We start from the raw sequence: 26,703 nt of genomic DNA, 5'->3' as shown, positions 1-26,703 counted from the left end.
GTTTTTTAATAAAAATAACATGAGCCAGTTGGTTTTAAAAAATACACGTTTTGAGAAGTTTCTTAATGAAAGTAGTACATGCACATACTTTGGAAATCAAATGCAGTGGTAACATCCATAAGATGTACACACCGCCTTCCCTATCTCTGCGTCTTACTCCTCCGACACAGCCACTGTCCTTTCTTCTAGATCTACCTTCTAAGTTTTGCATCCTTGTATCTAAATGATATGCTTGAACTTCTGTTTCTATATAACTTTAAAACATTACGTATTATCTTTCTATTATGGAAGATAAGAATTTAGTGTTTCTGTACCAACTGTTTCTCTGCTTCCCTTTCTCTATTTTTTTCATTAAATAGTAAATTAATTTAGTTGATAATTACAATGATAAAGTAAATGTCATTCACAGCTGAGTCTAGTAGAAGTTTAGAATTGCATTTCTAGAATAACTTTGTTTTTTCTAGCATGAATAATTGTCACTCCCTGCCATTGGCTTAGATTTTCATGTTCCAATTTCTTATTCTTAAGCTTCAAAATAGAACTCTGCAACTCTTCTCAATACTTACAAACACATAAGTAATTTATTTTGGTTCAACTTTGTTTTATTCTTGGAGTCATCCTCCTGGTGCTCTCCATCCTCCTGCTGCAATCCAGATTGGTTATTCTCTGGATTCCTACATAGCTGTTGGCCAGGAGCTTCTTTTTACCAAGAAAAGAAAAAAAAATCCAATTATTTATTGGATTTCTTGTTTCTCGTTACCTAGTCTTGCTCTTTATTTGGTAGAGTTATATATCTCAGTGAAAAAGAATTTATAGATTTATTTGATACAGATTTTGACAGTGTAATAATATTAAGTCTTTCAATCCATGAATGTGATATATATTTGTATTAGTCTCCTTTAATCCTTCTTAGCAGTGTTTTGTAGTTTTTAGTGTGGCAGTCTTGCAAATCTTTTGCTAAATGTCTTTCCTAAATGTTTTAGTTTTTGACTTTATTATAAATAGATGCTTTAAAATTTTATTTTCCAATTGTTTGTTGCTAGTATATAAAATGTAATTAATTTTTGTTCATCAGCTTCTATCCTCTGACTTTGCTAAATTCACTTAGAAGTTGTGTAGTAAATTTCATAGGATTTTCTACTTAGAAAATAATGTCATCTGTAAATAGAGACAGTTTTACCTCTTCCTTTTTGATATCCATGTATTTTATTTTTCTTATCAAACTGTATAGGAGTTTTGCTTCTATTTGCACTTTACATAAATAAGAAATAAAGTATATACATTTTGTACTTGCTCCTGTTACTCAACAGCATATTTGCGGTATTCCATACATTGTTGTGATTAAGTGTAGATTATTCCTTTTCAGTGTTGTATAGTATTCCAGCATGTAACTATGCTAAAGTTGACATATCTATTGTATTGTTAATGGGTTATAAGATTACTAAAGTGCTATTATGAACATTCTGGCACATGTCTTTTGGTGAACATATATTTCTGTTCAGTTTAGACCTCAGAGTGGAATTGCTGGTTCATGATTCTCGTGTTTTCTTTGACTTTATAAGTATTTGCCAGTGTTACCTTTATACTACATTTTTAACACTTTCTGGGGAGAGAAGAGATAAATTCATGCGTTTAATTTTCATATTAAAACAGAAGTCATTCATATCCTTTTTCAATTATTTGTTCCATTAATTTGTTCTTTTCATTGAACTTACTTGATCTGCTCATCAGGACTTGAGTCAGAGAACACACAGGAGCTTTCTGCCTTGATTACTTGGCCTCTCTACAGAGGCACGTGGCTTCCATCCCTTCGTGGCTCCTTCCTATCTACTCTGTTGCCCCTTCTTACAGGTGTACTCACAGGTGCTGCCACAGGCTCCCAAAACTTGTATACCTGGAATGTCTCCTAGTCTAGTCTCCCTTCTTCTAGTCTGTGCCTTTAGGTATTTATTCAGAGAGAACTATTTCTTTTCTTTTTTTTTTAATTTATTATTATTATACTTTAGGTTTTCGGGTACGTGTGTGCAATGTGCAGGTTAGTTACATATGCATACATGTGCCATGCTGGTGCGCTGCACCCACTAACTCGTCATCTAGCATTAGGTATATCTCCCAATGCCATCCCTCCCCCCTCCCCCCACCCCACAACAGTCCCCAGAGTGTGATGATCCCCTTCCTGTGTCCATGTGTTCTCATTGTTCAATTCCCACCTATGAGTGAGAATATGCGGTGTTTGGTTTTTTGTCCTTGCGATAGTTTACTGAGAATGATGATTTCCAATTTCATCCATGTCCCTACAAAGGACATGAACTCATCATTTTTTATGGCTGCATAGTATTCCATGGTGTATATGTGCCACATTTTCTTAATCCAGTCTATCATTGTTGGACATTTGGGTTGGTTCCAAAAAGACGGCCCAGCTGCAACCAAACAAAAGCACGTGTCTTCTTGGTAGTCGTAGGCATTTCAAAGATCCAAGCACTTAGGAGAGAAGAAGTTTTCACTTCTGTTTACCCCAGTGGGAAAATTTTCTGGGGATTGAACTGCATCCTCTATGTTTGCATATAGCTGATCCTGGGCAAAGAGAAGACTAAGGGATGAAATATCACTCAAATAGTTTCTCATCTTGATAGTAGTATAGTAGTAGAAGAGTATCAGGGGAAATCCTTACTAAAGCTAACATTTTAGGGATTACCAGAAGAATTCACTTACCCCTATGACATCTAATCAACTATTTTAAAGAACAATTGAAAAGCTGTCCAAAATGCAGTCATCTATCACTTTACAAAAGTATTCTTAAAATTTTGGTGAATACTGGATATATTTTAAGTGAAACCAGAATTATAAGGAATCTAAAAATGAATCCCATTGTTAAATAAGGAGTATTAAAATAAATAATCTGATTTTTAAATCTACATTTTATATTACCTACACACTGAAAAAATGATAAGCAGACTTTTTATTTAGGCTTTGAAGTAAGGAAATCTAAAATTTGATTCCAAAAAACTACTATATACCAGCTGAGGACTCAGTGTATTAGCCTTTTTGGGCCTCAGTTTCTTCATCTATAAAATGGGCATAGTGAAATCACCCATAGGATTGTTGTCAGGCTCAAATGAGAACAGGTGCAATGCTCAGCATGATGCCTGTTATGTAGCAAGCATGCAAATGATTTTCTATTGTTATTTTTAAAATAGTAAGGAGTTATATTTTGTTTGCTTCTTAATATTATTGGTGTGGAGAGCAACAAAAGAAATAAAAATGATTAAAAATGCATAAGCAAAGTTGATAGAGAAAAGTCAACTAAAATACTATAGCCATGAAAAATTTATTTATGAGTGATATATGTTAATGGACTAAAAGCAAAGCATCTACTCACCATTTAACATTTATTTGGCTATTGTAAAATCTATGGCAAAAAAATCTTACATGACACTCAGTGAAAACAATGCATTCATGACCAATCAGTTTAAATATTTATAGAAAGTATAGAGGAGGAAGTGAGCTAAACCAAGGAAGGAATTCCTCTAGAGACCTCAAAAGAATGTTTCATGGCCATGCCAGTGTCGCCTCTACCCTGAGAATGGTCAACTAATCATGTGCTTTTGTTTCTCCAGGGAGAAGTTGGCAGTGGCCCGACTACAGCGAGAAGTTGCCCAAAGAACAAGTGAGGGGGCCATGGTAAGTCCTCACTGCTGTCCCCTCATTCCACAACATCCAGAGGTCTCTGGCTTGAAAGCTACTTTGCCTCATTAAGGATATCTAAGGAAAATATTTGCTTGCAGCAAACTTAATGATATTTTGGCAAATGATGTATTTATAGTAGAATTTATACAGCTCTGCCATTTGCCATCAGTGAGAGATATTAATTGAAAAAAAAAATTAGGCTTTAAATAAGATGTTCACGTGTCCAAGGATTATAAGGCTTTGTTTTCTGAAGGTCAGACTTCCAGCAGTGAGCACAATGTCCAAAAATGAGCAACAGTTCAACATAATTCAAACCTCTCAGCTCTTTGAATTTAAAAAACAACAGCCATCTTAGTGTTCTGAAAAAAGAACACCAAAATGTTTGCTAATGTAATTGTCTATTATTTTCCTTCTCTTCACTATTTGCAATATATTTTTCCTTGTCCTTTTCAGCTTGTGCCATTTGGAAAACTGATGTTTCCTTGTATTTTGAATTGTACTAAAAATCAATACAGTTATTTTGGTCCATAGCAACTTCATTTTATAGACTGTCTTTGCCGAAGTATCTGCCTCTGTGCCTCTTATAACATCAGAGATGACTGTCTGGGGACCTGGGGAATGCATGCGTGGAGTAACTGCTGTTGCTACTTCTGAAACAAAAATACAGCACCAGATTTATTTTTTCCCTCACTTATGGAAAAACAATAGAATGTGTACAAGTTTTCAGTAAAAGATGAGTAGCACATTTTTATACCCTGAAGGCTGCTTCCATTTGATTTCATGAGAGCTAATTGACAGGCCATCCACTGAAAAGGGTAAGACATTTGTAAAATATGCTGGCCTCATACTTCTGTCAACAGGGAAATCAAAGGGCTAGAGTAAGAGGCCAAATGTTGAGTGGGGTCTGGAAGGCACAGTGGCCCTTGAACATGCTAAAATACTTAGGAAGGTGATCACAGTGTTTATTTTGCTAGGGATCTTAATGCAGAAGGAATCTTGAATGTTCAAATGGTATGAAGAAACATTCACGGCTGGGTGTGTTGGCTCACGCCTGTTATCTCAACACTTTGGGAGGCCGAGGTAGGCAGATCACCTGAGGTTGGGAGCTGGAGACCAGCCTGGCCAACATGGTGATACCCTGTCTCTACTAAAAATACAAAAATTAGCTGGGCGTGGTGGTGGGCACCTATAATTGCAGCTACTCAGGAAGCTGAGACATGAGAATCATTTGAACCTGGGAGGCGGAGGTTGCAGCGAGCCGAGATTGTGCCATTGCACTCCAAAGACCCTGTCTCCCAAAAACAAATAAATAAACAAGGCAACATTCACAAGCATCTTTGAGCAATGAAATGGAAACAAGATGGAGAAAATAAAGGCCTAGTTGGATGGTGGACTGAGCATTTCCAATCTGGACTTTTCACTGCATTTCAAAATGTTGATGGGCTAGGTCATTCTGTAATGTTTCAGTCTTTTGTTTAGGACTAGCTCCTGCTCACCACTTCGTCAGCGATGTTCTAGTTGAATATGAGGAAGTAACTTAACTTTCGTAGGTCAGTTTCCTCATCTTTAAAATGGGAAGGTGGGAATTTTGTGATTCCTTTAACTTAGTGGATCATGATTTTGAGCATTTGCCCGTGTGAAGTTTTCGTGATATGAATCTCTTTCAGGTAATAACTAAATGTCATTTAAGCTCACAGGAAGAACAGGCCTTGAAAGAATGAACTTTCATTCTTTCTCACTCTGACATTGAATGTACTTGAGTTGAAATGATCTCAGACAGCTGTCTAGTCTTTTACAAAGACAAAACTCCTTTTTAAAACATTATAGAAGTTCAGTGTAGAAAATACCCAGAAAACACAGGCACAAGGACAAGCCCAGTTGCTCAAAAAATGACTTTGGAAAAGTTATGAATGTTTCATTATTCTAATTTTAATTATGGTAATGAAAAATCACACATTTGTATTGACTGGTTAGGCAAATGTTTATAAAAAACCATTTATTATGTGCCCAGCACTATTCTAGGCACTGGAGAAAGAGTGAACACAAGCAAAATCTGACAGCTTACAGTCCAGTGGTTGGTGAGACAGATATTCAATGTAATTAAAATGTTAGGACATAGAAGCAGCTATCAGAAAATAAAAGAGCAGGGTAGGGGAGATTGGTAGTTATAGGAGCTCACCATTTAAAATAGAACATGCATAGTATTGGGAGGCCATTGGAGGAGGATCATTTGAGCTCAGGAGTTCGAGCCCAGCCTGGGCAACGTAGTAAAACCCTGCTCTACAGAAATATAAAAAATTAGCCAGGCATGGTGGTGCACGCCTGTGATCCCATCTACTTGGGAGGCTGAGGCAAGAGGATCGTTTAAACCCAGGAGACAGAAGTTGCAGTGAGCCATGATCATACTACTGCATTCTAGCCTGGGCGACAGAGCAAAACCCTGTCTCTAAATAAATAAATAAATAAATAAATAAATAAATAAATAAAAAAAATAGAACAGGCATAGTAGTAAATCACTGAAAAGTTAATATCTGAACAAAACCTGAAGTAGGTGAAGGAGTTTTTTACCATGGGGATGTCTGGGGGAGGAGGATTCTAGCAGGGATATCAGCAAATGTAAAGGCCTGGAGTGCCAGGGGACTGCATGCGGGCAGGGCTGGCTTGAGAGGAGTGAGGGGAGAAGGTGAAGAGGAAAAGAGAAAGCAAAAAGTGATGGGGTTGGGGGGGTAGGGAGGATGGGGGGAATGGGTGCACCCTCAAGGTCTCAGTGGATCCCTGACTCATGCTTTGAGAGATGGGAACCATTGGAAGGCTTCTAACAAGGCCTAAGTATTAAGTGATTGAACTTAATACTATTCATATTTATTCTTACCATCTCCCTTCCCATTCCATGATTTGTCACATTTCAGTTCCTTGGAGACACCATAAGCCCTGACTTTCATTAATTTATTTTAGTTTTTCTCTCTCTGTCTCAGTAACTATTTCTCCCTGTTCCTTTACATAGTCAAACTCTTCTGAGTTTTCTATTTAATTATATGCTTCAGCTTTTCTGCTCCTAGAATTCATTTATTTCTGAAGTCCTGATTCTTTCAGTATCTGACAGCTCCTAAAAAATCAGGCTGTTCTATTAATCCTTTAAATTTAATTATTGCTGTTACAAGGTTTGTTTCACAGAACTTTTGTTACGTCTATAGCAGAAATGGAAAACAGTTCATCACAGCTAGATCACCATATGTATTTGGAGACTACTGTTTACAGTTTTTTTTATATTTTTATTCACATGAAAGGAAAAATGGAAGAAATTATATAAGCAGTCTTTACAGAAAAGCTATATAATTAAATTGAGGCTGATATTTATTTTTAAAGTCATCAACAAACCTGTTATAATCAAAATCTTCAATACAAAGCATGCCCTCTTTAAAATTTGGTTTTATGCAATAAATCTCTACACTTACAAGTTTTAAGATAGTCCCAAGACAGCATTTTGAGAGATTTATTTTACATTACATTACATTATATTATGTTATGTTACATTATATTATATTATATTATATTATATTATATTATATTATATTATATTATATTATTTTTGAGAAGGAGTTTCACTCTTGTTGCCCAGGCTAGAGTGCAGTAGCACGGTCTTGGCTCACTGCAACCTCTGCCTCCTTGGTTGAAGCGATGCTCTTGCCTCAGCCTCCAAAGGAGCTGGGATTATAAGCTCTCACCACCACACCCAGCTCATTTTTGTATTTTCAGTAGAGATGGGGTTTCACTAAGTTGGCCAGGCTGGTTTCGAACTCCTGACCTCAGGTAATCCTACCTTGACCTCCCAAAGTGCTGGGATTACAGGCATAAGCCACCGTGCCTGGCTATTTCTTTTATTTTTTAATAAGCTTTTAATTTTGAAATAATTTTAGATTTACAGAAAAGTTACACACCTGCCTACCCTTTACCCAGTTTCCCCTAATGTTAAACATCGTACATAACTATGGTGTAATTGTCAAAACTGAGAGATTAACATTGGTATACTACTATAATTAAACTTAAGACTTTATTAGAGCAGTTTTTCTAGCAATGCTCCTTTTCTGATCTAGGATCCAGTACAGGGTACCACATTGCATTTTCTTCTAAAAAGAAGATGACTCCTTTTTAATGGCTAAGTGAGCACATATGTAGAAGTAGAAGTAATGCGAGCTTGAAAGTGAGACCAGCCTGGATCCAAAGTCCATCCCCACCAGTAGTTACCTAAGTAGCGTTAGCTTGGACATGTTACTTCACTGTTTTTTTGTTTGTTTGTTTGTTTGTTTCTTAGTCAATTTTGTCTGCTTTTTTGTTCTTTTAACTCAGATCTTTATTTTTGGCAACTTTCTTCAGCATACTAGATGTTTTATATTTGTTTTCTTTGTTCTTAATTTCCTCTTCCAGGAAATAAATGCCACCACCGTTTTTCATACTTACTGTTCAGTATTTTTTACAAACTCTCTGAGATTATATTTCTGTTCATTCTGGGAGGTTGTTTCAGCTTGTGCTGAAATATCACTGGCTCAGTTTACTGAGAGGCCTCTTCTGTCCTTAACACTTCAGTGTTGTCTTTAATATTGGTATGCATAAAAACGGTCCATCCTACCCCAAGAGTATGAAGGTATTCATTCTCATTATCTTCTAGAACTTTTATAGTTTTTTTAATGTAATTTTTTTTGCAAATTTCAGATGGAATTAATTTGGCATGAGGCAGAGATCAGAGAGAAAATTTTCCCCAAATTAATAGCTAATTTTTCAACATCATTTAATGAACCGTGCAGCCTTTATTACTACCCTTACCATATTACAAATGCTCATATCAACCTACATCAATTACTTGACCACTTATACGTTTCCGCTGAAAGTTCTGTTACACAAACTAGTCCTGAAAATAGAAAATGAGATCCTCAACTCACTTTTAAAAAATAAAAACTTTTTATTACAGAAAAATTGCAAATATAGTCTAGAGTGTTTTCGTGTATCTTCTACCAGTTTTCTCTATTATGAAAACTTTACATTAGCATGGTACACTTGTCACAGTTGATGAGCTAATATTGATACACTATTAGTGAAGTCCATGCTTTATCCAGATTTCTGTAGTTTTAACTAATGTCCTTTTTCTGCTCCAGGATCCAATCCAAGAAACACATTAAATTTACTTGTCATGCTCCTAAAGCTTCTCTTGGTTTTGACAGTTTCTCAGGCTTTCCTTGTTTTTGATAACTTGGTAGTTTTAAGAAGTACTGGTTAGGTTTTTGTGGCATTTGTCTCATTGGGATTTGTCTGATGTTTTTCTAATGATTAGATTTGGGTATATTTTTGGGAAGTAAACCATGAGTTAAATTACCATTTTTTATCACACCATATCAAAAGTATATATTATCAACATGACTTGTCTCACTGTTTTTTTGTTTTGAGATAGGGTCTATTGCCCAGGCCAGAATGCAGCGGTACAGTGTCAGCTCTCTGCAACCTCTCCTGCTGGGCTCAAGAGTTTCTACCACCTCAGCCTCCTAAGTAATTGGGACTACAGGTGCAAGCCACCATGCCCAGATAATTTTTGTTATTTTTGTAGAGACAGGGTCTCACCACGTTGTCCAGGCTGGTCTCGAACCCCTGGCCTAAGTGATCCGCCTGCCTTGGCCTCCTAAAGTGTTGGGATTACAGGCGTGAGCCACTGCGCCTGGCCAAGCTTGTCACTGTTGAGATGAATCTTGGTCATTTGGCTGAAGTAGTGTCTGTTAGATTTCTCCGCTGTAAAGTTACTCTTTGCCTCCCCACCACCCTTTCTCTGCTGTACTCTTTGGGAGGAAGTCACTATGCGTACCACATACTTATGGACATGGAAAATATGCTCCACTTCATTGAGGGTGGAATATCTACAGAAATTATTTTGAATTCTCCTGCATGGGACATTTGTCTCTTCTTCCTTATTATTTATTCAATCATTTATTTATATGACTGCATTGGTATTTATTTTATACTTTGCATTGTAAAGCAGTACTACTTTGTTTTTTGGCTCAATTTATCCTAGCTTTTGGTCTTTCTGACATGCTCCCATCTTGTTTTTTGTTGTTGTTGTTGTTGTCACTGTTGTTGTTTTTCCTTTTTTTCTTAGCACTTCTTCTTTCTTTCTGGCATTGTAAGATGCTCCAGGCTTATCTTGGGTATTTCTTACCCCTGTCTTAGAATCAGCAATTTTTCCAAGGTCACCTGGTTCCTGTTAGTGGACAGTTATTTGAAACCAAGATCTGGGTGCTGTGTACCAGCCCACATGTATAAGGCTTATTTAAAGTGGTATTTATTCCAGGAATGCAATGACTGCTTAACATTGGAAAAGTCATTAATATAATTGGCAGTAGTAATAGATTAAAGGGGAAAACAAATCTCAATACACATATGTTGGGGAAACCAGCCCCCCAAAAAAGCCCCATAGGTCCTATTTCCCCTAAGTGTCAGTTGGTCTGAGAAATAAAGAGAAAGAGTGCAAAGAGAGAAATTTTGCAGCTGTGTCTCGAGGGGTGACACCGCATATTGATAGGACCGTGATGACGACCCTGAGCCGCAAAACCAGCAAGTTTTTATTAGGGATTTTAAAAGGGGAGGGGGTGCACGAACAGGGAGAAGGTCACAAGGATCACATGCTTCAAAGGACAATAAAGATCACAAGGAGAAGGCAAAATTAGAATTACTGATGAGGGTCTATGTCCCACTGTGCACACATTGTCTTGATAAACATCTTAACAGGAAACAGGGTTCGAGAGCAGAGAACTGGTCTGACTAGAATTTATCAGGCTGGAATTTCCCTATCCTAGTAAGCGTGAGGGTACTGCAGGAGACCAGAGCGTATTTCAGTCCTTATCTCAACCGCATAAGACAGACACTCCCAGAGCAGCCGTCTATAGACCTACCCCCAGGAATGCATTCCTTCCCCAGGGTTATTCCTTGCTGGGAAGAGAATTCAGCGATATTTCTCCTACTTGTACATCCGTTTATAGGCTTTCTGCAAGAAGAAAAATATGGCTGTATTCTGCCCGACCCCGCAGGCAGTCACCCTTGTTCCCTGAAAATTGCTGTTATTCTGTTCTTTTCAGGGTGCACTGATTTCATATTGTTCAAACACACATTTTACAATCAGATGTCATATTGTTTAAACACACATGTTCTGCAGTCAATTTGTACAATAGTGGTCCTGAGGTGATATACATTCTCAGCTTACAAAGATAATAGGATTAAGAGATTAAAGTAAAGACAGGCATAAGAAATTATGAGTATTATTAGGGAAGTGATAAATGTCCATGAAATCTTCACAATTTATGTTCAGAGATTGCAGTAAAGACAGGTGTAAGAAATTATAAAAGTATTAATTTTGGGAACTGATAAATGTCCATGAAATCTTCACAATTTATGTTCTTCTGCCTCGGATCCAGCTGGTCTCTCTGTTCAGGGTCCCTGAGTTCCTGCAACACACATAGTATAAAATATTTGATAAAATCTAATATTAGTTTATAATTTTTTTAAAAAATGGAAATTTCCTTAAATTGATAAAGGATATCTCCACTAAGAATCTTTAGTAAACATTGTACTTAATGACAAAATGTGAGAAATATTCCTTTTAAAAACCATAAGCAGACTAGAATGCCTTCTGTCACTGCCTCATTTTATTGTTATACTTCTGGTCCTAGCTACTGGAGTAAGAAAAGCAGTATAAGAACTGGGCAAAAAGCATAGTTTAGATTATTTGCAAGTAATGATTGTCTAAGTAGAAAATCTAAAGGAATGTTTAGTCAAAATTTAAAAGATTGCTGTATATAAAATGAATTAATAGAATTCCTACATATCAATCATCAGCCCTTAGAAAATATAGTTTTAAACTATAATATTTAAAATAGTAAAAAAGGCATATAGGAATAAATCTAAGAAATGTATGAGATATTGATGGAGAAAATTATTAATGGATATAAAAAGAGATATATGTATGGCATATTCATGGAAGGGAAGATGGAATACCATAAAGATATCAGCTTACCCCCAAATGATTTATGCTTTCAGTATAATCTTAATGAGAATCCCAAGAAGGTTTTCACAGCATTTGGCAAGCTAATACAAATATTACTATGAAAATATGTAAGTTTAAATACATATGACATGATTATAAAGGAAGATAATGGGAGAATATGGTGTCCCACTACACTTGAAGATTTATTTTGAAGATAAAGCAAATTAGTGTGATATTGGGACAAAGATATTCAAATAAATTAGAGAACAGAATGAAAAGCCTTGAAGTAGACCCACACATACATAGGAATATATAATGGAAATAGAATTACAATTTAGTGAGAATAAAATGGACAATTTTAAAAGGCTTCTGTGACAATTTTTATCTATCTATCTGCCTGTTTATCTGTCTATCTAATTTCAGAGTCCGGCTGTGTTACGGCAATGGCACAATCTGGCCCATTGCAACTTCTGCCTCCTGGGCTCAAGCGACCCACCTGCCTCAGCCTCCCAAGTGGCTGGAACTAAAGGCACACACCACGATGCCTGGCTATTTTTTTTTTAATTTTTTTGTGGAGATAAGGTTTCACCATGTTGCCCAGGCTGGTCTAGAACTGCTTGGCTCAAGGGATCCACCTGCCTCAGCCTCTCAAAGTGGTGGAATTACAGGTGTGAGCCGCCACGCATGGCTTGCTGTGACAATTTATATAGTAAATGATACCATTTCATTGCTATCAAACACCATGGGCAAAAGTAAATTTTGGATAAATAAAAGACTTATAAAAGTAAAATATGCAAAGCTAGCTGGTAGGAAAGTGTCATGACCAATAAACATTGAAATTTCTCTTTCAGAAAAATGCACATTATAAGTCAAAACATCACTGGGTTAGCACCCCATGCCCATTTATTTGGGAAAACTTTAGAAGTCTGAAAACATCAGTAGGCAAGGATATGTAGAAATGGAAATTCTGCATTGTCGGTGGGAGTTTTAATTTCTGTTACCCAGTAAACTGGAAGCCAAAACACAGCCTGTGACCCAGCAATTCCGCTTACATGTTTCTGTCCTAGAAAATCACTAACATATGCAAAAAGTGGCTCATATAAAGATTTACTCTTTAGCACTGTTTCTAAAAATGAAAAAGTCAAAACAATTTCGAGGCCCCTCAGGAGGACAAATGAATAAACTGATTTCTTCAAACAGTGAAATAATATCCAGCAGTTAAAATGAAGTCAATCTGTGTGTGTGAACATGGCAGATGTCAAAAACAACATAAGAAAAAATCTAACATGGATGGAAATAACACACGCCAAATTTGGATACCTCTGATGGTGGGGGAGCCTTCAGTTATATTCATTTATTTAATGTTTTGATGAAGCAGATATCCTAAAACTCTTTAAAAATTGTGAAATCTGAATGGTATTAACTGATGTCTCATTTTGTGAGTATTTAAAATATTTTATCAGTATCAATCTGATAGATAAGTTAAATAAAAGTGCTGAAATTAAAAATAAAACCATAATACCATCAGAAAAAAAGACACAAGAAAGTAGAAGAAAATATTAACTTTCCTAGGGGAAATTTTAGAGAATATGTTTTTTCATTTTTATGATCTGGGGATAGTGAAGGCATGTCTAAGCCTGACACTAGGGTCATAAACTGTGAAGGTAAAAAATAGAGAATAGATATTGTAAAAAGCAATAACTTCTGTTGAGCAAAAGGTTACATAAAACCAAGTTAATAAACACCCTCTTTTTTATTCCAACAGATAAAACACTTGTAAAGAGATAAAATTCTAGGAATTTGCAAAGAAATCTTCAGAATAATGCTGTGGATTTATATAGCTGATTTAGTCCAACTTTAAACTATCTTTCAAATGTTAGAACAGTTTGAAACCTTTGGATATTCCTAGGATTCTTTCAAGGAAAAATACTATTCCCAAAGATCATATTCTTTTTGTATAGCATTCTGCCCTCCAGGTAACCCCTGCTGACTCCAGGACTGCCCACACTTAGATTTAGGTAAATTCCTCCCTTCTTTTATTCCAAGTCAGATACCAGAGGCAGAGATAGCATTCTGCCAAGAAACATGGAGATTTTATCCTGGTTTGCTCCGTTTTCAAATAAGGCAAGAATTTTAGAAGACAACTTTCTTTTTATTTCTTTTTTTTTTTTAATTATTATACTTTAAGTTCTAGGGTACATGTGCACAACGTGCAGATTTGTTACATATGTATACATGTGCCATGTTGGTGTGCTGCACCTATTAACTCATCATTTACATTAGGTATATCTCCTAATGCTATCCCTCCCCACTCCCCCCACCCCACAACAGGCCCCAGTGTGTGATGTTCCCCTTCCTGTGTCCATGTGTTCTCATTGTTCAGTTCCCACCTATGAGTGAGAACATGCGGTGTTTGGTTTTCTGTCGTTGTGGTAGTTTGCTCAGAATGATGGTTTCCAGCTTCATCCATGTCCCTACAAAGGACATGAACTCATCCTTTTTTATGGCTGCATAATATTCCATGGTGTATATGTGCCACATTTTCTTAATCCAGGCTGTCGTTCATGGACATTTGGGTTGGTTCCAAGTCTTTGCTATTGTGAATAGTGCCACAATAAACATACATGTGCATGTGACTTTATAGCAGCATGATTTATAATCCTCTGGGTGTATACCCAGTAATGGAATGGCTAGGTCAAATGGTATTTCTAGTTCTAGATCCCTGAGGAATCGCCACACTGTCTTCCACAATGGTTGAACTAGTTTTCAGTCCCAACAACAGTGTAAAAGTGTTCCTATTTCTCCACATCCTCTCCAGCACCTGTTGTTTCCTGACTTTAATGATCACCATTCTAACTGGTGTGAGATAGTTTCTCTTTGTGGTTTTGATTTGCATTTCTCTGATGGCTAGTGATGATGAGCATTTTTTCATGTGTTTTTTGGCTGCATAAATGTCTTCTTTTGAGAAGTGTCTGTTCATCTCCTTTGCCCACTTTTTGATGTGGTTGTTTGATTTTTTTCTTGTAAATTTGTTGAAGTTCTTTGTAGATTCTGGATAATAGCCCTTTGTCAGATGGGTGGATTGCAAAAATTTTCTCCCATTCTGTAGGTTGCCTGTTCACTCTGATGGTAGTTTCTTTTGCTGTGCAGAAGCTCTTTAGTTTAATGAGATCCCATTTGTCAATTTTGGCTTTTGTTGCCTTTGCTTTTGGTATTTTAGACCTAAAGTCCTTGCCCATGCCTATGTCCTGAATGGTATTGCCTAGGTTTTCTTCTACGGTTTTGATGGTTTTAGGTGTAACATTTAAGTCTTTAATCCATCTTGAATTAATTTTTGTATAAGGTGTAAGGAAGGGATCCAGTTTCAGCTTTCTACATATGGCTAGCCAGTTTTCCCAGCACCATTTATTAAATAGGGAATCCTTTCCCCATTGCTTGTTTTTGTCAGGTTCGTCAAAGATCAGATGGTTGTAGATGTGTGGTGTTATTTCTGAGGGCTCTGTTGTGTTCCATTGGTCTATATCTCTGTTTTGGTACCAGTACCATGCTGTTTTGGTTACTGTAGCCTTGTAGTAGTTTGAAGTCACGTAGCGTGATGCCTCCAGCTTTGTTCTTTTGGCTTAGGATTGACTTGGCAATGCGGGCTCTTTTTTGGTTCCATATGAACTTTAAAGTAGTTTTTTCCAATTCTGTGAAGAAAGTCATTGGTAGCTTGATGGGGATGGCATTGAATCTATAAATTGCCTTGGGCAGTATGGCCATTTTCACGATATTGATTCTTCCTATCCATGAGCATGAAATGTTCTTCCATTTGTTTGTGTTCTCTTTTATTTCGTTGAGCCGTGGTTTGTAGTTCTCCTTCAACTTTCTTAAGCACAGAATCTCCGAGTTCCTCTTGTGGCTGGAATGGTCTTCTATGTCTCTATGTTGTTTTTGAAATGAGGCAGAGAAGCATAGGACACCATGAAGTATGATACTTTCTTTCCATTGTACTTTAAGAAGTTGTCGTAAAACTTACATGTGGTGAAATGCATGTCTTCATTGTCTAATTTGATAAGTTTAGATCATCTTGTGAAATAACACCCTGATCCAGGTATAGAATATCTTTATCACCACAATAAATTCTCTTTTAACTCTTGTCAGCCACATACCCACCACTTCATAAACAATCATTGATATACTTTATGTAATGTATGTATCAGTCTTGCTTGTTTTTGAACTTTATGTAAATGTTTACAGTGTGTACTCTTTTGTGTCTGGCTTCTTTTCTTCAACCTAATGTTTTTGAGATTCATCTATATTTTTTGTGTCTTGGTACAGTAGTCAGTCCTCTTTTATCTAAGGTTTCAGTAGCTGCCGTTTCTATTATCTGTGGCTAGCTGTAGTCTGAAAATATTGAGTAGAACATCCTGTAAGTAAATCATGTTATAAATTGTGTGCCTGGCTGAGTAACATGATGAAATCAAATGGCATCTTGTGCTGTCTGATGATGTAACTCATTCTTATGTCCAGCAGATTCACGCTGTAGTCGCCACTGCCTGTTAGTCACTTAGTAGCCAGCCTGGTTATCACATCAACTATCGTGGTATCTCAGTGCTTGTTTCCAAGGAACACCTATTTTACTTTTACTCTAGGATATTGTTATAATGATTCTATTTTATTATTGTTGTTAATCTCTTACTGTGCACAATGTAGAAACTAAACTTTATCATAAGTACATGTGTATTATAAGAAAAAAATAGTATATATAGGGTTTGGTGCTACACGTGGTTTCAGGGTCCTGGAACATATTCCCTGTGGATAAGCGGGGACAACTATAGCTTGGTTTTTGAAAAATAGTTGAGTGGTATGTTTCTTTATGAATACACTACAATTTGTTTATCCACGTTCCTTTTGACAGATATTTGGGCTGTTTGCAGTGTGGCGTTTTACAAATAAGGCAGCTATGAAATTCTTATGCAATTGTTTTTGTAAATGTATCAGTCTGTTATGAGAAATGATTGGCAAATATGTTCTCCTATTCTGTAGGTATTTTAGCTTTCTTGATATTGTCCTTTAAAACATGAATGTTTTGAATTTTGAAGAATTTCAATTTGGTTTTTCTTTTGTTGCTTTTACTTATGGTATCATATCTGAGAAGGCTTTAACTAACCCAGAGTCATAAAGATTTTCCTGTAAGAGTTTTATAGTTTTAGCCCTTCCTTACATTGAAGTCTGTGGTCTTTTTTGAATTATTTTTTTTGTGTAGCTTAAGGAATGGGTCCAACCTCATTCTTTTGCATATGGCTATCTAATCGTCCCAGCACCATTTGTTGAAAAGAATATTTTTTTCTTTATTGAATTGCTTTGGTTCTCTTTTTAAAAATCAGTTGACATGAACGTGAAGGTTTGTTTCTGAACTTTGAATTCTATTACATTGATCTATTAGTCTGTCTGTGTGCCAGTAACAAACTGTCTAGGTTACTGTAGTAATCAAATAACACAAGTACTACTATAGTAAGTTTTAGAATTGAGGGAATTGAGAAGTGTGTGTTCTCTTTTTCTTTTCTTTAAAGATTTTTTGCTATTCTAAGCTCTTTGCATTTGCATTTCCGTATCAATTTTAGCATTAGCTTGTTCATTTCTGAAAAAAAAAAAAAAAAAAAAAAAAGAAAAAAAAGAGCCAACTGGGATTTTGATAGAAATTGCATTGAATGGGTCAAATTAGTTCTGTTGGGTCTTGGGTTTCATATGAATGAAATCTGATCTCTATGCCTTTTTTGTGTCTTAATTCTTCCACACAGCATAATGTTGTTGAAATTCATTTGTGTCATTATATAAATTAGTAAGTAGTTCCTTCCTTTAGTTGCTGATTAGTAGTTCATTGTATAAATATACACACATTTATTATACATTTGGGTGGTTTCCAATTTTTGGCTGGTATGAATTAAGCTACTATGAACATTCATGTGCAAGCCATTATTATGGGCATATATTTTTATTTCTCTTTGATAAATACCTAGGAGTGAAATTGCTAGTATTATGGTACATGTTTAACTTTAAAATAATGAACCATTCTGTTTCTCAAAGTAGGTGTTCCATTTTACATTTGCACTGGAAATATATGAGAGATTTGGTTGATTGATATTCTTGTTAACATTTGAAATAGTTTTATTTTTAGCCAGTGTAATTGATATGTGTTTATATCTCAGGCATTAATTTGCATTACCTTGATGATAAAAGATGTTGAGTACTTTTCATGTGCTTATTGTCCATTTATGTATTTGTTAAATTATTTTGCCTATTTGAGGGAGGTGACTGCTTTTTGAAGAAATCATTGCGTGGTATGAGTTCTTTACATATTTTGAATATAAGTCTCTTGTCAAAATATGTATTGCAATTTTTCCCCCATTCTTTGGTTTGCATATTTATTTTAAATAATGGTGTCTTTAGGTGAACAGAAGCAGTCTAGTACTAAAACTCTATTTATTTTTCTAGTTTATGCTTTCTGTACTCTAAGAACATTTGCCTACCCTATGTTTACAAAAAATATTGTTTTCTGTTTTCTTCTACAAGTTTTATAGTTTTAGATTTTATGTTTTAGGTCCATGATCTGTTGGGACTTAATTTTTATCTATGATATGTGTTTAGGGGTTAAGTTGTATTTTTAAAAATGTAGATATTCACGTTCGTATCATTTTTTGAAATGAATTTACTTCCTTTATTGAATTTCTTGGTGCCTTTGCTGAAAACGCTTTGTCTCTATATGCACAAGTCAATATCTGGACTCTAACTTCTTTTATTTCTGTTTGTTTGTGCTTTGCAAATACCACACTGTTTGATTATTTTGATTGTGTAATAAGATTTTAAAAAATAACTTCGTTCATTTCCAAGATATTTTTACTGTTCTAGGTCCCTGTAATTTCCATGTCAATATTGGAAACAGCTTGTCAATTTCCTCACACTACCTCCAGTGACTTTTTAATAATAGCATTGAATCTCTGTATCAATGTGAGCAGAAGTGACATCTTAAAATATTGAATCTTTTAATCCACAAATATGATGTAAATCTCTATTCATTTAGGTGTTTCTTAGTATCTCTCAGCCATATTTGATAGTTGCTGGCATAGAACTCCTGAACCCTAATTATTTTTTACTTTTTGATGACAATGAAACGAAACTTGTTACAAGTTTTGTTTTCTAAAAGCTTGTTGGTAGTTTCTTCCTTTCAGAACTTCAAAAATGTTCTACTTCCTTCTGGTTTCCATGATTTCTAAAGAGAAACCTACAGTCATTAGAATTATTCTTCCCCAGTTTCTTTCTCTGGCAATTTTCAATATTATTCTTATTTTTTTCTTTAGTTTCCTGCCGTGTGGTTATGATGCGTTTGGGCATAGATTTCTTTGAAATTATCCTGTTTGGGGTTTACTGAGTTTCTTGAATCAGCAAATTTGTCTTTCACCAAATTATTTCTTCAAATACATATATGTTTGCACCACACTTTTTCTCCTGTCTTTCTGAGGCTGTTGATATAAATGCTATAACTTTTATTATTGCCCTTCATTTTTGTTCTCTTTTGAACATATTGGATAATGCCTATTGATATATTTTCACATTAATTGATGCTTGATCATCTCCATTCTGGTATTGTCAATCAGTGAATATTTTATTTTGCTTTCTCTAATTTTTCAGTTTTAACATTTTTCTTTGTATCTTCTGTTTCTTTGCTGAGACGTTCTATCTTTCCACCTTTTCAAGAGTTTACTGTTTTTTTTTTTTTTCTGAGATGGAGTCTCACTCTGTCACCAGGCTGGAGTGCAGTGGCGCGATCTTGGCTTACTGCAGTCCCCGCCTCCTGGATTCAAGCGATTCCCCTGCCTCAGCCTCCTGAGTATCTGGGACTATAGGAATGCACCACAACGCATGGCAAATTGTTTGTATTTTTAGTAGAGATGGGGTTTCACCATGTTGGCCAGGATGGTCTCTATCTCATGACCTCATGATCTGTCCACCTTGGCCTCCCAAAGTGCTGGGATTATAGGCATGAGCCATCATGCCCGGCTGTTTGCTCTTCTTTTTAAAAGAAGGTTACATTCCGTTCTTTAAAGCCCTGTTGTTGTTTTTTTTTTTAAACCAACATCTGTGTCATCTTGGGGTTGTTATCTGTTGATCTTTTTTTCTCATGAGTTGAGATTTTCCCTGTTCTTCATATGTTGAGTGATTTTGGACAGTATTTTGGATATTTTGGATATTGTATTATGGTATTCTTTGTCTTGCTTTAATTCAAAAGATAATGTTGATTTGTTTTGTTTTAGCTGGCAATTGGCCAGATGAGGTTCAGGCCTCGAGTTCTGACCTGCCTTCTGTGGGCTGTGGCTCTAATATCACCTGACTTTCCGTAGTGTTCACAATACTTTCTGGATTTATTCCATGTGTGTACTACCTGAGGCCAATGTGACCTCGTCTCTGGTCTTCTTTGTGGTGTTTATGATCAGATCCACACAGGTGTAGCTCAGAGGCAAGCATAGTACTTCATACATGACTTTATGGTATTGCTCCTTTGATGGTTCCCTCTCTTTGTGAGCTCTCTGGCATTTTTAGCCTCATTGGAGCCTCCTTTCCTGATCTTTTATCTAGAAAGCTGGAACATTAGTTTTTCTTCTCTTCTGCCCACTTCTCATGATTGCATCTATGTCTAGAACAAAACAGAAGATAGAGAGGGGGGAAAAAGGTATTAGGAATTTGTTTCTTACTCTTCTGATTGAAGCTCCCCTGGGAAGGAACAAGGTCCCCTCCTTCAGAGCTTTAGGTGATGACCTTGCCATCTGAGTGCCATCCTTCTGCTGCCACCATCAGTGCAGATTTTTCTGGGGCTAGGGAACAAGAGAAGGGAAACTAGGAAAAAACTAAACATTGTATGTCCCTGCTCCTCTGATCCTTTGGGTTTCCCTTTCCTGCTCCTTGGACTAGAAAGAGAACTGCTTCTGGAGCTTATTCTGTCCACATCTGGTGTATACTTCTGAGTTTTGGGCTGTGAGTCTAGACCCGGTGATACCAGGTGGTGAAAAATGGTAGACTCACTGCTGGTTCAGCGGAACTTCTAATTCTGGTTTCCTTCTCCACTGCTACTGTTTACTTTCCAGAATCCTTAGATAGATATTCCATGTCTGGGATTTATATTTGTGTTCTGTGGTACAGACTGTGGTAGTTCCACTCCCAGCCTTTCTACCTTAGTGCTCTTCTCTGCATTAGAGGCTGTAGCAGTATATTCAGTGAAGATGTCAAGCGCTTGTGTGCCTCAGTTCTCTTACTTTTGTCCCCAGCTTTAGGAAGCTCTATGCCTTGGCTTCTCAGGGTAATTCTCTTTTAGCTCTACCTGACCCATCCCCAGCCGCCAGTATTTCCTGCCTAGTACTTATTGGAAGCCCAGATATACCTCAGGGGGTTCCTGTTCCCTGCTCTTAGCTTTCAATGGTCCCTGAAGCTCATACACTTTAGAAGTTCTTCTTTCTCTCAACCATCATTTCCAGTTGAAGATTCTGTGAAGATCCATGGGGAAACATTGGCAGGTGGGTAGCTGGAACTGCCTAGGGATTCTAAACCAACACACGAGCATACTGAACCTTTATATTTTTGTAAAACGTTACCTGGTTTCTTCTAACTCCTATTAATGGCAGCCTTCTCTTCTGTCCATCGTTTTACTCAGAAAGAAGGAAGCCATGTCTCCTCTTTATTTCCTTGTGGGTGCCAGGTGGCCGGGGAATCAGTTCCTGGGTTTCATTTCGTGTATGTTTCTTAATGGCTTTACTTCTCTAACAGGGATTAAAATTTATAATCTTGACTCTATCAGTCTTATTTTCCTTGTTAGGGTGGAAACCACGTTTTCCTGAGATATACTATATCACAAACTAAGTTTTATTTTTTCCTGTCAATATGTTATGCAGTTATTTCAGTACCATTTGTTGAACAGGCTTCTCTTATGGTGTTGAATCGCCTTGGCATATTTGTCAAACTTTTTTTTCTGATTATTATTAAAATTCAGTTTCAGAATTTCTGATTTTCATGATATTCCAAAGATCCATAATAAGGCCACTTTTCAAGTGTAATTATCTCGATTTCTACACTAGTTAATTTCCATCCTTATCTTTGCCGTTCTTCAATGGCCCAGACAAGGAAAATATCCTCTTCAGTATTTATGGAGAACTTTCCTCCAAATACCTTTTGCCTAGTGATTGATAGTGGCTTGAGTGGAAGACAAAATGAATTAAGAGGAAAGAATGACAAATGTGTGCTAGATTTTACACTTATTTTGAAGAGCTTTCTGTTGTCAAGGAGCCTGTGCTGCAAATGATTCTGGTTTCGTCTGTTCTCTGGACATCCTGGAAAAGTGCTTTCACTCAATTCTTGGAAATCTGTGTCACCTAATAATCACGTATTCTGAAGCTTTTAACTTTTGTCATTTTGATAGCCACACTTTTTAGAAGAACCTGATTTTTGAGCTCATAACCTGAGTGTCTTGATTTTGTGCCCATCTGATCATTCATGTTGTCCTGGCACACAGCTCTAGCTACACTGCAGAGTTCGTGCACAAGTAAGTGAGGCGGCTTTTTACTGTTGGTTACTGCTTCTGAGATGAACCTTCAGCTCATAGCACCTGCAGTATATGGTATGAGAAACAGCGGTTCAAATAAACTGGAGAAACTCAGCATCTTATATGCCTGTATTAGTGATTCATCCGACATGTAATTATATTAGAAGCTCTGAGGAGTCTTAGTGAGTAGACAGCTAACTTTGCTCAACTACTGTTAAATTTTAACTCAATGGAGCTAGAATTTTTTTTCATATGTATCTATGAACAATCAGTTATCTAGTATCTGTCTATACTTCCACGATGTCTTTTATCTAGCATAATAATTACCTCTTTATTTTCTGGGTCTGTGAATGCAGGAATACAAATGCATTCTTCTTAAAATAATTCACTTCACATGATTAGCACCAATATTTAGTTATATAAAATTTAAATTTTATTATTAGGTGTAAAAGTGAGCAAGACTGAAGCTGCAGAAAATAAAAGATTAAAGGAAGAGGTGTATAATTACCAGAAATAGGGAACACGGGGATAGATAGTGGGAACATGGAAATTCAGGAGAGAAGTTCACCTTGGAATAGTAGAAATAAAAATCATAACATCAGTGTCCTTGGCATGAGAGCTGTGCTTGCCACATGTGAGATCACAGAGGAGGTTGTGCTTGTCCTACACGTAATTAAACTAAGAAGTCAGGAAGCCGGGAAGCTGACTTGTTGGTTCCTGATGCTAAGTATTGTTCCTGCTGTATATGTGGAATAACATGCATTTCAACAGTTTTGTGTGGAGGAAAATTTTTTTTTCAGCCATTGGGTAAAAGTCATAGAATTACATCACATTTGCTAATCTGTGTTCTATCGCTTCATGATGTGTAAACTGAGATACACCAGCCTAAGTGAGTGATTAATTCAGGGATAGGATAACCACTTTTAAACCCTTTTCAAAGAGAGCTAGTGCCACCTTTCTCTAGCTTTCATTAGTTTTTATTTTAAAAAAAGGAGCCTTAGAAAAGTTTTCACTTTCTTACCTGAGTGCATACTAATGAGAACATCATATATATGGGTGTATATGTATATGCATGTATATGCATATGCACTTATGCATATGAATGTATATTTGTGCATAACTGTGTATTAAATTTAAAAGCAGTAAAATCACTGTCAGCTTGCCCTTAGCAACTATAATGCAGCCACTGATCCAATTTGTTTGTAGAAAATTGTCAATATGCTTAATTTTTGACTAAAATATGTTAGTATTTTGTAGAAACAGTCTTTTAAAATATACTTTGGAATTAAATCAGAAATTTTCTTTCTATATCAAAAGACAAAGTACATCCAAGTGACACAGAGACTACAAATATTCTAGCTCCACTGAGTTTAAAGTTTAACAGTAGTTAAGCAAAGTTAGCTGTCTACTCACCAAGACTCTTCAGAGCTTCTAATACAATTACATGTCAGTTGAATCACTAATACAGGCATATAAGATGGTGAGTTTCTCCAGTTTATTTGAACTGCTGCTTTTTATACCAACTACTAGTGTTTATATTTATAAATTTCAAAAAATTATAATTACCACTAGAATACACTAAATTTTAAGATGCTTGAAAAGTGAAAGTGTCTTCTTGCAAAAGTTAATAATTTCTCTAGCTGTTTAACAAAAGTTTTCATTGCTAGATAACTACTGTACATTCACATGAAGTTGTAAGAAATCACACAGAGAGAGCCCAGAGGACCCTTTACCCAATTTCCCCCCATGGCAACACCTTGCAAAACCATACTAAAATCATGGTATCAGTTGATACTGATACAGTCAAAACACAAAGATTTCTATCACCATGTGGATCCCTTATGTTGTGCTTTCATAGCCACAACCATTTCCCCTTCTCCCCATGCCCTCTATAACTCTGGCACCCATTAATCTATTCCCACATTTCTATCATGTTGTCATTTCAAGAATGTTACGTAAATGGAATCATGTAGTATATAATCTTTTGGAATTGTCCTTTTTCTCTCAGAATAATTCTTTGGAGAATCATTCAAGTTGTTGTATATATGAAGCGTTATTTCTCTTTTTAATCACTAAATACTATTCCATGATATGGATGTACCACAACTTTTTTGTCATTTATCTACTGAAGGACATTTGGGTTGTTTTCAGTTTGGGGCTTTATTTATGAATAAAACTGCTGTAAAAATTTGTGTACAGGTTTTTGTGCGAACATAAGTTTTCATTTCTCTGAGATAAATTCCCAGGAATTGCAATGTGCTAAGTTGCATGGTTAGTTATTTAAGAAACTGCTTAACTTTCCAGAGCAGCTGTACCACTTGACATTCCTACCAACAATGTATGAGTGATTTGGTTTCTGCGCATCCTCACACATCAGCCTTTGGTGTGTTATGACTGTTTTTTTGTTAGACTTTCTGATAGTTATGTATTGATATCTCATTGTTGTTTTAATTTGCATTACTCTAATGGTTAGTGGCATTGAATATCTTTTATGTGCTTATTTGTCATTTGTGTATAATCTTTGAAATGTCTCTTCATGTCTTTTTGCCCATTTTCTAATTGAATTGTATTTTTTTTTTCCTGTTGAACTTTGAGAGTCCATTGTGTATTCTGGAAACTAGTCCTTGGTAGTATATGTGGTATGTAAATATTTTCTCCCAGTGTATAACTGATTTACATCCTCTTAACATGGATATTTCACAGAACAAAAGTTTTATTTTGATGATGCCCGGGTTTTCCCTTTTATGGATATGTGCTACCGGTAGCAAGTCTGAGAACTATTTGCATAGGTTTAGTTCTCAACAATTTTCTCCTATTTTCTAAAAGATTTACAGTTTCACTTTTAAGCTTGTGATACATTTGGTATAAGACTTAGGTTGAAGTTCTTTTTGTTGCCTATGGATGGCCAATTTTTCCGCTATTTTTTGAAGACCGTTTTTCCCACATGGAATTACTTTTGCATATTTGTCAAAAATTAGTTGGACTTATTTATGCAGGTGTATTTCTGGTTTCTTTATTGGGTCCTGTTGATCTATGTCCATCCCTCCATTGATAACACACAGTCATGATTACTGCAGCAATATACTAAGTCTTGAAATTTAGTAGATTCATCTCACTTTATTCTTCATTTTTCACATTAGTTTTAGCTTTGCCTTTCCATATATATTTTAGAATAATCCTGCCTATATTTACAAAACATCTCACTGGAATTTTTTTTTTTATACTTTAAGTTCTAGGGTACATGTGCACAACGTGCAGGTATGTTACACATGTATACATGTGCCATATTGGTGTGCTGCACCCATTAACTCATCATTTACATTAGGTATATCTCCTAATGCTATCCCTCTCCACTCCCCCAACCTCACGACAGGCCCTGGTGTGTGATGTCCCCCATCCTGTGTCCAAGTGTTCTCATTGTTCAATTCCCACCTATGAGTGAGAACATGTGGTGCATGGTTTTCTGTGCTTGCAATAGTTTGCTCAGAATAATGGTTTCCATCTTCATCCATGTCCCTACAAAGGACATGAACTCATCCTTTTTATGGCTGCATAGTATTCCATGGTGTATATGTACCACATTTTCTTAATCCAGTCTATCATTCATGGACATTTAGGTTGGTTCCAAGTCTGCTATTGTGAATAGTGCCACAATAAACATACGTGTGCATGTGTCTTTATAGCAGCATGATTTGTCCTTTGGGTATATACCCAGTAATGGGATGGCTGGGTCAAATGGTGTCTCTAGTTCTAGATCTTTGAGGAATCGCCACACTGTCTTCCACAATGGTCGAACTAGTTTACAGTCCCACCAACAGTGTAAAAGTGTTCCTATTTCTCCACATCCTCTCCAGCACCTGTTGTTTCCTGACTTGTTAATGATCACCATTTTGACTGGTGTGAGATGGTATCTCATTGTGGTTTTGATTTGCATTTCTCTGATGGCCAGTGATGATGAGCATTTTTTCATGTGTCTTTTGGCTGCATAAATGTCTTCTTTTGAGAAGTGTCTGTTGATCTCCTTTGCCCACTTTTTGATGTGGTTGTTTGATTTTTTCTTGTAAATTTGTTGAAGTTCTTTGTAGATTTTGGATATTAGCCCTTTGTCAGATGGGTAGAATGCAAAAATTTCCTCCCGTTCTGTAGGTTGCCTATTCACTCTGATGGTAGTTTCTTTTGCTTGTGCAGAAGCTCTTTAGTTTAACGAGATCCCATTTGTCAATTTTGGCATTTGTTGCCATTGCTTTTGGTGTTTTAGTCATGAAGTCCTTGTCCATGCCTATGTCCTGAATGGTATTGCCTAGGTTTTCTTCTAGGGTTCTTATGGGTTTAGGTCTAACATTTCAGTCTTTAGTCCATCTAGAATTAATTTTTGTATAAGGTGTAAGGAAGGGATCCAGTTTCAGCTTTCTACATATGGCTAGCC

The 26,703-nt window shown here is 36.3% G+C and overlaps 1 protein-coding gene across 9 annotated transcripts in view; it reads left to right on the top strand.

Moving 5' to 3' along the window:
* Positions 1-26,703, top strand: part of NCKAP5 (NCK associated protein 5) — a 996,626-nt gene that overhangs the window by 455,188 nt on the left and 514,735 nt on the right. For all 9 annotated transcript variants that reach the window (XM_063647383.1, XM_063647384.1, XM_063647388.1 and 6 more), the window contains one exon: positions 3,618-3,681. In XM_063647383.1, the coding sequence (XP_063503453.1) occupies positions 3,618-3,681 (64 nt within the window). The remainder of the gene's footprint in view (positions 1-3,617; positions 3,682-26,703) is intronic.

This window comes from Pongo pygmaeus, chromosome 11, assembly GCF_028885625.2.
Source record: "Pongo pygmaeus isolate AG05252 chromosome 11, NHGRI_mPonPyg2-v2.0_pri, whole genome shotgun sequence".
Taxonomy (NCBI): Eukaryota; Metazoa; Chordata; class Mammalia; order Primates; family Hominidae; genus Pongo; species Pongo pygmaeus.
The sequence above is the reverse complement of the archived record's forward strand: the minus strand, read 5'-3'. Positions and strand labels throughout refer to the sequence as shown.